Consider the following 13,261-nt stretch of genomic DNA (forward strand, 5'->3'; position numbering starts at 1 on the left):
TACACTATGGCCTCCCACATTTTTCTGGAGTATATTCCTAGTGTAATGTCCCTGATTTATATATTTTTTCACCTTATATGAAGGACTCTGCAGGACTGAAATCGATGTGTACTTGTATCGATTTTAATAAGAAACACAGACCATCATCTTTTTAATATTTACCATTCTTCCAACATTTGTCTCACTTGCCTATCTGATCAGTACTGATCTTATACCATTTCCTCCTGGGCATTAATACAAGTGCAAAATGGCATAGATGCTAGCACCAGTCTCTGCAGGTGTCCACTTGAAAACTCATCCTATTCAGCAACCTTCTTTTTACAGTTACACTGAGAACAACTAGTTATTTTTTTAATCATGGAATACGCGCTGTACTATTGTTTTGTAAATTATGCAAAGCTCAGAGTAAGTGCATTATGTCAACGATATTACTTTATTAATCAAAATTAATCTCATCAAAAAGGATACAAAATAAGTCTGACTACACCCAACTGCCAAAAGCCTATGCTGATTGACATGAATTACTTTTTTTTTTTTTTTTTTTTTTTTACTAACTGACCAATGAAACATCTAATCTACTGCTCAATTATTGTATTCAACAAAGTCACGCTGGTAAGCTTAACATGTTAGAGATTGCCCTGTCTGACTTAGTTCCTCTTCTCTCCCTGAGAAAAACATGATGTAATATGAATTTTCTTCARTTGCTTCTGGAACTTCCCAAGTGCTCCAAGAGATATCAACAACTAGCAGCAAGTATACAAATTGTTTGACATCTTTTTTCAAAACGCAGTTCAGACTTATCAGCCCGAGAGTGTAGAAGATGCAGCCAAACACCTTCTTGAATTCCCTCTGATATGGAATATCTCTTGCCATCAGCACAGCGCATGATTGCTGGCTCCCTCTCCAAATGTGAGCTCAGGAAAAAGGCAAGGCCACATTGTGGGCAGAGATACAATTTTTTACTAATTGGACAAAAAAAAAAAAAAAAAAAAAGGCAGCTTTGAGGACCTTCTTTATCAGCACCATCAAAAGATGGAAGCGAGCCACCCCTTTACCATTCCCTTGGTCCAGCTGACCATTCTGAAATCAGTTATAGCCAGCAATGTTATCACTCCCACCACACAAGCTTTTCAGTCCTCCTAGGCTTTTATAACCCATCTAAACCTATATTAACAAGCTTGGAGCTRAGCAGTGAAGGAATTGGTTCTCCACACCTGAACTTGTAAGCACTTCAAACAGACAGTATCGCATTTGTAGAGCTGTGTCCATGGCAGATAGAAAAACCTACTACGCCCAGCTCCCTCAGCCTTTCCTCATAGGCTCAGGTACCCCAGACCCCTCAACATCTTGGTAGCTGATAGTAGCCTCCATTTTCTCAGTAACCCTGTTTGAACTGAGGGAACTCTGTTCCAGGTATGGCTTGCACCAGTCCTGGAAGGGGATAATAATTTCCTCCAGTCCACTGGCCATGCTCCTCCTAATCCAGCTCAACCTGCAGCCAGCTTTATTCCTGTTGAGAATAGCTGTTGGTCATACCCAGCCTGGTATCCACCATAACCAGCAAGGCTGCTCYTCAGTCAGTTTTCCGTACCAGTTCATGGGGGATTCCATTTCAGTGCAGAATTTTGTACTTCTTGTTGCACTCCATGACATTTCCATTAGCCCAAGCCTCAAGCTTCTCATGGTTCCTCTGGATTAAAGCTCTACCATTTGTCATGTCAGGCATTTGCCTAATTTAGTAACATCTGCAAATTTGTTGACAGTGCACTCTGTGTCACCATCCAGGTTGCTAATGAAATGTTGAACAATATTGACCTTTGTGGGACCTCAATCATAACTGATTGCCAATTAGATTCAAAGAGCTGATTTGAGCCCAGTCCAGCCAATTTCCAACCTAGCTAATGGTCTTTTTCCAGTCCACATTTCCTCAGATTCCAAATAAGCCCTACTAAAGGTAAGTTTTATTACATCTACCATTTCTTCTTTTCTTAAAAAACAGTTATGTCTTTACAGAAGACAATCAGGTTGATCAAGTATGTTTTGCTTTTGGTAAATTTGTTTCAATTATCCTTAATTAGACACTCAAAATAACTGCGAGGCATGACTTCCTGTCCTAGAAGCCCTACTGACTGCTCTCAAATGTGTTGTGTTGATCCATGTGCTCACTAAATCTACCCTTAAACATTCTTGCGTGGCACAGATACCAGATTTCTGCTCTAATGTTCCCCAGACCCTCCCTGGAATTGTTTAGAAAAAATCATGTCACCCTAGCCACTTTTCAATCCTATTTTTACTAAGGTAGTTTCAGGCAAGAGACTACACACTATTTGGAAATTCAACTCTTTCAACTTTGAGTGCCAAACACACACACTGGACATTATTTAACCTAATCCTTTGCTAGGGGGTAGGTAAAGCATAAAGAAAATTCTCTTAGTTTTGCAGTCCACTGACCGTGCCAGGAGGTACATTCCAGCTGCCTGCTCTGATTCGAATCAGAGCAGACACTGCTCTAGTTTAAAAACATGGAAGTACCTGCTGGTCATGGAAGTAGACGCCTTAAAGAGAGCAGCACCATGAGCAATGCCTCTCTCTGAATACATTTTGCATCGTTTTGGAGATGATGCAGCTGCCATTCCAGTAGAGACCTGGGAAGAAGCCTCATGGAGTAAATGCAGTTTCACTTGGAGCTACTGTTGAACACAAACCATCTATGCTCTCCTCCCTGAGGTTTACAATGCTAGTCTTACAATGAACATCTCAAATACATATAYCCTCTTGAAAAAGTATTGTTTTGTAATAAATATACTATAGGCCCATAAGCAAGCAAAGTCTGAAGGGTCAAACAGGTCATTTAGGGCAAGGCAGGTTCTGCTATATCTGTATCATTCCTGATAAATATTCTTGTCCTATGTGCATTGAAAATAACAGGTCTATTTGCATTCTGATAGGAAACTGCTCCTATCACAGAAACAAAACCTTATTCACCAGGTAAATTTTTTCTTACATATTATCTCACTGCAGCACATAAAGGCCTCAATCAGGATCACAATCCCTTTGTTCAAGGGCTGTATGGATTCATAGTAAAAGAAACTGAGAATCTGACGGAAAGACGTTTTAAAAAAAGAAAAAAAAAATTAAACAACTTGTCCAAGGTCACATCAGATGAGAGCCATAATGGGGAAAAGAAGTTAGATTTCTTACTCAGTCTATCACTTTGATCTTGCAAGCTTTACCTATACTAAAAAATGTTATCTGATATTTCCACATTGCCAAGCATGCAGAAACGGCAAAARCTGCAGAAATGTATCAGTGGATAAAGTTAAGGAGTTTTGCTGTTTTCGTGAAGACTCGGTCATTTTTTAAGACTAGTTGTTTTGAATACTAACTAATACAGTTAGTATTCAAATACATCTCGAGTTCTGCGTGCACTCTTGGCATGCACRTTTCAGAAAGGACACGGTCAAGTCACTGCGCTTCCAGAGAAGGCGACCAGAATGACCAAGGGATGGGGCAGCCGCGCTCCAAAGAGAGACGAGAAAGGCTGCTGCTCCCCGGAGAGAAAACCCGAAGGGCAATACGATTGTGGCCTGCAGAATCACGAGCACCAGGGGTAAGCTGAATGCAGCGTAATTGTTCACCGTATCTCACAATCCTGGAACTCAGAAGCACTCTTTGAAACTACTCAGAGATTGGTTTAACACAGTAAAAAAAAAAATCTTTACACAGCAGGTAACAGAAAATTCCCAGAATCTCTTGGTGGAAGCAAGCGGTGTCAGCAGGGCCAATAAGGGATTAGGGAATTTCAAGTACAACAGATTAATAAACGGATGCCTGATGGGACTAGGTAGCTGCTCTCCCCCACGTTCCTAATCCCACAGCTGAGGGTGCCAGAGGAGCAGACCCCAGAGAGCACCAGGCTAACGAGCTCTCTCCKAACGAGCGTTTCCTATCGCCACTGGCAGAGAACCCAAGCAGATGGGCCGCTAGTCAGACCCAGCAGGCAGTTCTTATTATGTAAACGGAAAGCTAGTAACGGTATTCGAATATCATATTGCTTACTGCCACTGGTTATGCAAGTGAATAATCAAAACAAACAACCTGCTAGGTGAAAGATACGCAAGCTAAAAATGCATTAACAGTTACTGACAGAAAGCACTCTAGACATCGTCTTAGAATGAAACAAGTGGTTGCGAGATGTTCTTGAAATATTCAATTGAGACTCAATTAATACATTGAAAAGCCTTGGGGTTTTTTTTTTTTTTTTTGGTGAGGATTTCCTTCTGTGGTTTTTGCAACAAAACATTACGAGCTGATTTTCAGAGTTACATTACCAGCATTTATTTTATTTATTTTTTTAAGAATGGACTGCAAAGACTGGCCAGAGTTAACATTGTACTTTGTCATTATTTAAAGGAGAAAATCTGGCCGGTAGGGTTCCATGAATTCTTCTTGGCAATGATTTGTTTGATCCATTAAAGAATTAATGTGCCCTGCCAGGAGAAAGAAGTAATTCATCGAACTCGGTAATTTGTGTCAGAGGTAAAATGTCTGCTCGTAGTCTTGGGATCACTTCTTGCAGGCTCTACCCACGCTCACAGCCACAATACCATAGCTGCAATTGCTTGCACACATTCTACTCAGGCAATTACACGACGAGGCCTTTCATTTTCTGTAGAAGTACTGCGCTGTAAACTACAGTATTTCTCTGGTAGATGTTAGTGAGATTAAAAAACATGGAAGAAGCACAGAACAATCTAAATGGAAAAATATGAACTGATTCATGATGATCTGTGTTTTGATAAAGATCTAAACACAAAAYTGTTTCCCATCAGGCTAAGCAACATCCTCCCTGCAGAAACCCCGGTTCAAAGCTTAGTGACTCAAGCTCCACACCACATCTCARGCCAGACACGGGTTCTGACTCCGTGGACAACATACAACCTCCTCGCTTTGGTGATACGATAAGCCATTCAGTTAGAAAAACACAACGTTTCAGCTTTAAATTCAGCTGTGGCATTACACATTTCTTTTATTATTTACAAGTGTACTTTAATACAGAAAAACAACACTTACATTCCATCAAATCAGATCCAACTCCCCTCACTGCAGAGGATCAAAACAAATATTCTAAAAGTTGGTAAATATTTAGCAACAAAAAACTGGGATAAAACCACACAGCTAAGTAGGAATCAGTAAAAAAACAAAAAAAACAAAGCTTTTTTTTTTTTTTTTTAAAAAAAAAGAAGTTTAGAATTCAAATACATTATAACTGTTTATTCTTTCAATTCTTCCATATCAAGTTATGGATCTTCTCTGCTCTTTACAAAAGAAAGGTACCTGAGTGTTTTTCCACACCAAGGTAAGCTTTATTACTATCATCTTTCCAACATTTTGACAAGCTAGCCTCCAGCTATTAACAAAACTATTAAGAAGAGTGGCTAGAAATGCCAATCAATCAAAATCACAAAGCCTATGGAAAGGTTGAAGTAGCACCTGCTAATATATTAAACTTTCAGCGGCTGTAAAACATTCAAACCTGAATACCTTGGTTCTCCATTCAGAAACACTGGCCTGAGAGAGAGCACTTCAAGGGGAATCTAATTCTTATGACAATGTTGCAAGAAAATAGGAAGAGCATCATCTTGACTTGCTCTCAGATTTGCAATTACTGCATACTCATGAAAATGGAGTCCTCAGTATTAAGTCAATTATATCCATTCCCTTCACTCCCCTCTCCTCACTCTTCTCTACAGCATGTGCTTTAATTCAAGTCTATGAAAAGACTGACACTTTCTCAGGAATCTGTGGGACATTAAAACAAATCTGTTTGGAGGCTTAGTTTATTATTCATACAAATTACCAGAATTTGGGTTTTCTCCCCATGTGAAAAATAGCAAATCAAGGAAGCAGACCAATTTCAAGTCTGTTCAAACCAGCCAGTACCCTGGTGCTTAATTAAGATCTACAATAAGGTCACAATGAAATGGTAGCAATACTACCATCGAGCAAAGAGATGCAGCAAACTGTTCAGTAAGATAAATAAGAATGTAGAGSCAATGTTCCCAGACAGCAACAACAGGCTATATATAAGGTTTAAAATCAATGGCTAATATTAGGTAACATTAAGCTGCAAGTAAATATGGCCTTTAAGTAACATCGTTTTGTTGATATAAATTAATCTATAACAAATAAAAAATCATCCAATAAGTTGCTGTGTAAAATGTAACATTGCTTAGTACTTTGAAATATTAATAAATGCAAGTAGAATATATAGTCAGACCTTGGTCTAACTGTACATAAACATACTCTGTTTCACTTCTCTTGTAATTAAGATACTCTTAAGAAAGCAGTTTGTTTCAAACTATTAATTTTTCAGAGGAACATTTATACTACGTACAGCATTGCAACCTTATAATTCTTATCTAAGGGTTCCTTTCTGCTAGCCAATTCTGAAGTCAATGTATATATATATATATGCACATATGCAAAAATACCTCACTTTGCACTTGCAAGCGAAAAATACATTAAAACAGGTACTCACACTATATGTGCAAGATCAAGTGGCTTTTCTGGCTGCTCTGGAAATATAGGACGAGGAGGCTCTCTGCTTGGTACACAACCAAGTGATTTACTAATTGCATGGCTCAGCTTCTTTGCAGGTGATTTCTGTTTTTGAAAGAATGAAAGAAATAAGTTGACTATTACAAGGAGGGTAATGTGCAGTCAGGTAACAGAAATGTAAAAAATGTATAGTACTAGAGTATATGGAAACATCATTTTACATACTGCCATACCTAAAAAATTAGTACAGAGACTGCATTAGTACAGAGACTACTACTGCCATTAATCTTTGTGTGCGCGCACACTAGAATCTTGAACATTGAAAGTAATCTAATGTAAATACGTAAATTCAAGGAACAAACCAATTGTTTGGTCTTTCTGTCAGGAATTAAACCAAAGGACAATAACATCCAGTAGGGATTTCTTAACTCAAGACATCTTTTGAGCACAGGCATTGTATTTTGAGGGGAGGACTAAGAAAGAAAAAAGGACCCGGTTCATGAGTGGGTAAATAATGTGCATGCACAGATACACCAATTGTCACTATTGCTTATGTTTCCAATCTATTAGAAATCAACTGAGAGTTGGATCTGCCCCCTCTCTTCCATCCTTTGCAAAGACTATTGCTTTCAAAAGACAGATTTCACATTTTATTTGTTCATTGTGGACAAAGCCAAGGTGAAACATAGTGTTAAAGAAAACATGAATGATAAGTTCATTTCTTTTCTGTTACAAATATCTTGCTGATTCACTAACTAATAACAGGAGCAACTATTCTGGGACCATGCGAAGAAGACTGAAATGGCAATGATGAGTGATGCCAAACAAACAGAATCAATAGCTGGCCTGAGTCATGAGCTTAAAATGTTGACTTACAAAAATTACTTCTTGAGATGTTATTACATCCACTGAGCTCACACCAGTGATGTGGGAAACCAGAAAATGCTTTTATGAGAGCTCMAAAATAATCTGGCAGTTCTATTAAGAATCTGGCTGTTCTTTTTTTTAAGCAACCTCTTTTTCTCTAGCAATCCATGTAATTAGTCTCTAGATTACTGATGTTGATATTATTTTTGACATTCCACGTCCTGTAAGACATTCCAAAGTCGAATTAGGGCCAATTCTCAAGGTATATTCAAATTAACATTGACTTAAATATGAAGCAAGGCTATGGAGAACAAGAGTTRGATAGAAGTTTGTTAAAGTGAATATAAATTAGTAGCTAGTAATTACTAGTAACTACTAGTTGTTTAATTAATTACCAACCAGTGACTTTCTTCAACTATTTGTTCTGTTGCCTCTGCAACAAGGATATTTTTATATGGAAAACTTACGCATGTGGGAATTGTTCTCTCTGTTAATTCACCTGGTTTTAATAGATTGGGCCACATTACAAGTATAAAGTAAAATATTAATATCAATTGGAAAACAATCAAAAAAGATAAAATTCTTTTCAAATTAGGAAAGAAAGATGAGCTGGGTGCTAGTGAGGACACATTAGGATAGCTAGTTTATAGCAGATGATTATCCTCCTTCAATCACCTTAAAATTCAAAGCCAACGCTAAACTGAGGACTCTAAAAAACACGAATAGGGCATACATCTTGGAATTAAAGGTGATGAAGGCACCATCATGAAGAAAAAGGTACTTATGATAATATTTTTCCTTTAGGTATGGGTCAATTAAGATTTGATTGGCAAGCAGCTTCCCTCCTTGGTAGCTGCAGTGGAATTCCAGTCTCAYGCACCTACCAACATCTAACACTGCCTTTACAACTCATCTGCTGGCCCAGCTACTACATTAAACAAAAAYTAAACCAGTTATTCAAAATATTGCAGCCTGATTCATTTCAGATACTGGAATTTTCATTCCTCAGCTCATAGAGCCAACCWGTGAAATACGCGAATGCACTCTGAAGATTACCGGCAGCAAGCTGTCAGACACCAGGTGATTTTGCAGTAGTACAGCCAGGTGAAATGAAAGTACAGCCAGATTTCACCAGGTGAAATGGATAATTTGACCTTCCCAAAACATATCTTGGGCTTTGGCAGAAGGAAAGTCTTAGTCCTATCAAAGTACTACTGCACAAATCTTGTGTACACAAATTCTTTTATYATCACATCAAGAAGGACTTTGATAAGAAGGATGTCAAGATAATTAACTGCTTCACGTAAAAGCCTCCTATAGGGAACTTCATAAAACAGTATCCAGAAGCACTTGAGGTTACTAAATCAATAACAGTAAGTGCTAAAAAGACTTATTGATGGTAAGCTGATGGGGTTTTTTGGTCTTATTTTCCTCCCATGTGTTAAGAAAATCCAGCAGATAGTAATGAATAGATGACCTTTGCAAACAGTGTTGAAGTGCATGGCATTCTCACTATGAAACACTGTACAGACAATTATCAGCCTTTAATTATTTTGAAAGTGAATAAAAATATAATCAATATTTATGTTGCTATTTCCCACTAAGAYCACAAGAAAACATAAATTATGCAGAATTAATTTCTCACACAAATGGGGTGACATCAAAAGTACAGTTCCAATTTTCCTAAATTAATTCTTCATGTTGAAAATTTCCACAGGTATTTCTCTGTAAATTTGTTCTCCATTTCTTCTCCTTTTAGTGCACTGCTTACTTTACCCTGTTCATCATTTAGTTTATGCAAAGACCATCTATTCTCAGAATGCCTTTTCTGTGGTCTCTTTGCAGTATTTTTAGATTATTTTTGAAATGTTTTTCCACTGTGGCATCAAACAGCATATCCCATTGTGCCACCCCTTCATTTATTTTGTCAAAGAACTGCAATGCTGTCTAGAATTCTGTACAATTGAGCCACTACAGCAGGTTCACTTTCAGAAAATTACAGAGAAAAGATAATTTCCATCGATCCCAACTTTTCGATAATGCTTCTCAGTGCAGGTGAGAGTGAAAAGAGACAGCATGCTGCATGAACGTGCTGTTTCACAGCCAAGCATATCTATTACGGATATTTAGTTTCCCCAGTAAAGAAATATTTTTCTTTCAATTAGCAGAGTCCAACCTTAGAAATATCTAATTAAAAACCCTTCTCTTTCATCATTGTTACTAATCTTCACCATCTGCCCACTTGATTATCCTTTGTTACCACCTTTGCATTCTGCTGCCTCCACGTATGGGAAAGCCTCCCCTTGGATAAGGCTAAGAACAAACAGAAAACCCAGAATAACGTAACCKACCCACCCATCACTGACGCCACCACTGAAAACCTGCAAATAACACAGCCCCTTTGTCCARCGCTGAAACCTGCACTGAACTCCCCTCCTCCACCCCAAATAACACGAGCCCTTTCCCCATCACTGAGACCAGCTCTGCAAACTTCCCCAAACAACCCAGGCCACCCACCCATCGCTGGCACCACCGTTATCCTTGGTTTAAGTCTTTCCCAAAGATTCTTTTTTTCCTAATGATAATAAAAAACAGACAAGGGGTATAGATGGTATATTTTTTACTGTCTTCTTGTTCTCTATTTGTTCATATCTTGTATTTGTAAGTAGCTGGTGGCAAACTGTATTTTATGAAGTACCTGTAACTTCTTGTCACAATAGGATCTCCATCACTTGGAACCTGGCTGTACTACTGCAAAATCACTAGTATTAATAAGTACAAACTCCAAACAAATAGTTAYAGAAAAATAAAAATATATAGATCTTGGAAATGTTTTACACATCCTAGAATCCAAATTATTCTCTTAATTTATTTTCAGATTTACATGGGGGAAAAGTCTGGTTTTAGTTTCAAAACTTCCATCCACATAACATTTCCTCCTACTACAGAAGTGTAATTAATTAGCCAATAACCTTCTACACTCAGCTTCATCTACATGCACCCCTGGGAACTGCAAGCAGGACAATCCATTTTGCTTTACTTTCTAAACAGGCACAACATGTGACTCACTGGCATTTGCACCGCTGTGGCTACTGTATCAGTCTAACAGTAAGAGTGGTTGACGATCAAAACAAGCCAGACGTACAGAAACGTGGGTGCTCTTTATCTGGGCAGAATGTTTCCATAGCCGGGTCATTTCAGCAACCTTCCTGAACCCAAGTATTCATGTTTTTGGCTGTCCTCAAAACTGTTAAGTCATATAGCAATGCACTTTTCTTTCCCCTTCTACTGATCATCTAATTGCCAAGCCATTTATGACAGGTTTATTCTTTGCATTATTCAAAAAGGTTCATGAGTGGTATTTATCAGCTTGGATCTACCAATATATCATTACTACTTTGCAGTTCTGCCTGCAAGCAAAAACAGTAGCACTTCTTGCAGAATTCCTACTTTTCAGCACAACAAATCTTATTAAATTTTATAGTCTTTCTGAAATTCATTCTTCAGCAAACTCCCTCAGTCTTTGGCATTTCTAGATCTATCAGYTGAGGATACTTACTGGTTTCCCAAGTCTATCGATAAGCATTTAAAATAATAAGTTCTACTTTCTTTTTCATCGTGCACAGAACAATCAAACTTGTGAGAAATAGCTGCAACCAGTTACCATAAAGGTTAAAGAATGGATTAAGCTTTTAAACAGTTAAAAATTCAGCATATAATTTCTAAAAAACTCAACAAACATTCTCTTCTTTTTGAGCTGGTTATTTAAGATTTACATTTTATATTTTTCTGTCCTCTGAAACACCAGGAAGCTCACTGTCTGAGGTAGAATTTCTGAATTATATGTGAACCAATTATCAGTTCCAGAACTGTTTCTTTAATACCAATTTGATGTCTTTCTAGATCATATACTTTAGCCATTTTTTCAACTGAGCCAGAAGTCAAAGTGTCAACAGATCAGGTGAACATTGTAAAAATATTCTTTCTCTAAGGGTAGCATTAGCTGGTATGCATGTTTTCTGCAATTACTGCAGGGGTAAGCTGCTAAACTGCATTCCTAAGTGGTGCTATCTAAGTTTATAAATAGCAGCAGTCAAACACACTTTTATGACCCAAAATAGTGTCTACCTACCAGCAAATACATCTGGCTTCTCCAGGTTTTGGAGAGAGCTCAAAAAAAGTAAAATAAACACTTCCCAGAGGCTGGAATGTTTGTTCTTTTGTAACATAAAAGGTCAAAGGAGACCCTGCTCAGTACTGTACACTGTTCACTTGCTTTGACATTCCAGGTCTGTAGCCACAAGGTAAAGTTAAAATACCTTTTCCTATTAACCATTGAGTGACTCTCCTTACGACAGTTATCCTCAGTGAGAAGCAAACGCAAACCAGACACTCCAGGTTTGGTTATTTCTRTAAGTATCTTGTTGATATGTAAGCCAATGTCTGTCCTGAATTCTAAATTTTCATTTAAAAAAGTCATATTTCTATCCAATTTAGTTACAAAGCAATCATTTTATTTCTTTGCAAAAAAAAACCCAAAATATAACCAATGTAGTGATGCCTACAAAAGATTGCAACTAGCCTATATATAAATGTCTTTTTAAGTCCTAAGAACAACTATTCATCTGATTTTTCCCAGAGGTCCAGAAGGCAGATGTCAGCAAGTAGCTGCACGGAGCAAGCTCTGGCTCTGCCGGACCAGCCAGACATGCACACTGTGATCACAGCTGGAAACAGCATTCTGCAGCTGCTTCCTGATGTCAGCAATTCAGCTCAGTGTCCTGGGAGATTGGGAAAATACTAAGGGACCTCCCACCAAAAAATGGCAAGCACTGAGCACGTACATTCTTAACCAAGTTTAGACAAAACTGACTGCAGTCTGCATCTGGACAAGCATTACCCTTTGAGTTGCCTAGACCTACACAAACAAACGTGTATGAAGTATGTACATCAAATGCAAATAGAATGAGCAGTTTCTGGAAAAACTAATGTTATCTACATGTACAAAAAAAAAAAAGTTAAATATGTAAAAGGCATGAGAAAGTTATGAGTAAAATCCAACTGCAATGTTCCACATATTTGAAAACTCATCCTATCTCTGTTGTGTTTGCCAAATCCTTTTTGTTTCACAATGGTTTATAGATCCCRTGTCTGTCCACCAGCTTTCCTGTCAAAGGCTACATCCATTAAAAAAAAAAAAAATCGATTATGGAACTAAAAAGCTGGAAACTACACGGCTGTAAGTTGTCCTTCCGTCTTCCTCTCATTATCTGTATGCTGACTATCTATAAACCTCATCCAGCTTTTTCAAAAGGGTTTAGTAAACTACCGCTACAGTAGGCTCAAATTTACAGGCAATAAAAGCTGAATTTGAAACTTGTTATACCAATATTGCCAATAATATCATAACTGCAAACTACACAGGATGCAAACACAAAATAAGYGAGCATATCAACCCTTCGTCTATATAAAAAATGGAGAAGCAAGCAAAAGATTCTCCAGCTCAAGACACAGACATCTTTCCCTCTTCCCCTAGCAGAATAATTTTGCTAAGCAGCTAGGTGGATTAGGCAAGCAGCAGCCAACACAGTAAGCGGAATGAGTACAGCGCGCGAAGCACGGAGGGCTGTAAGAGCCGGCTAACCGCGTCCGGGCGGCTATCCGCAGGTAAGGCATCGCCCAACGCGTCCGGGCGGCTCTCCGCAGGTAAGGCATCGCCCAACGCGTCCGGGCGGCTATCCGCAGGTAAGGCATCGCCCAAGCGCGTCCGGGCGGCTCTCCGCAGGTAAGGCATCGCCCAAGCGCGTCCGGGCGGCTATCCGCAGGTAAGGCA

At 38.5% G+C, this 13,261-nt stretch overlaps 1 protein-coding gene across 4 annotated transcripts in view; it reads right to left on the reverse strand.

Annotated features, from left to right (window-relative positions):
• Nucleotides 1-13,261, reverse strand: part of DTNB (dystrobrevin beta) — a 217,076-nt gene that overhangs the window by 137,614 nt on the left and 66,201 nt on the right. For all 4 annotated transcript variants that reach the window (XM_085311723.1, XM_085311722.1, XM_085311721.1 and 1 more), the window contains exon 10: nt 6,542-6,666. In XM_085311723.1, coding sequence (XP_085167849.1) covers nt 6,542-6,666 — 125 coding nt within the window. The remainder of the gene's footprint in view (nt 1-6,541; nt 6,667-13,261) is intronic.

This window comes from Rhea americana, unplaced genomic scaffold (assembly GCF_003343005.1).
Source record: "Rhea americana isolate MKP2758 unplaced genomic scaffold, rheAme1 scaffold_348, whole genome shotgun sequence".
Taxonomy (NCBI): domain Eukaryota; kingdom Metazoa; phylum Chordata; class Aves; order Rheiformes; family Rheidae; genus Rhea; species Rhea americana.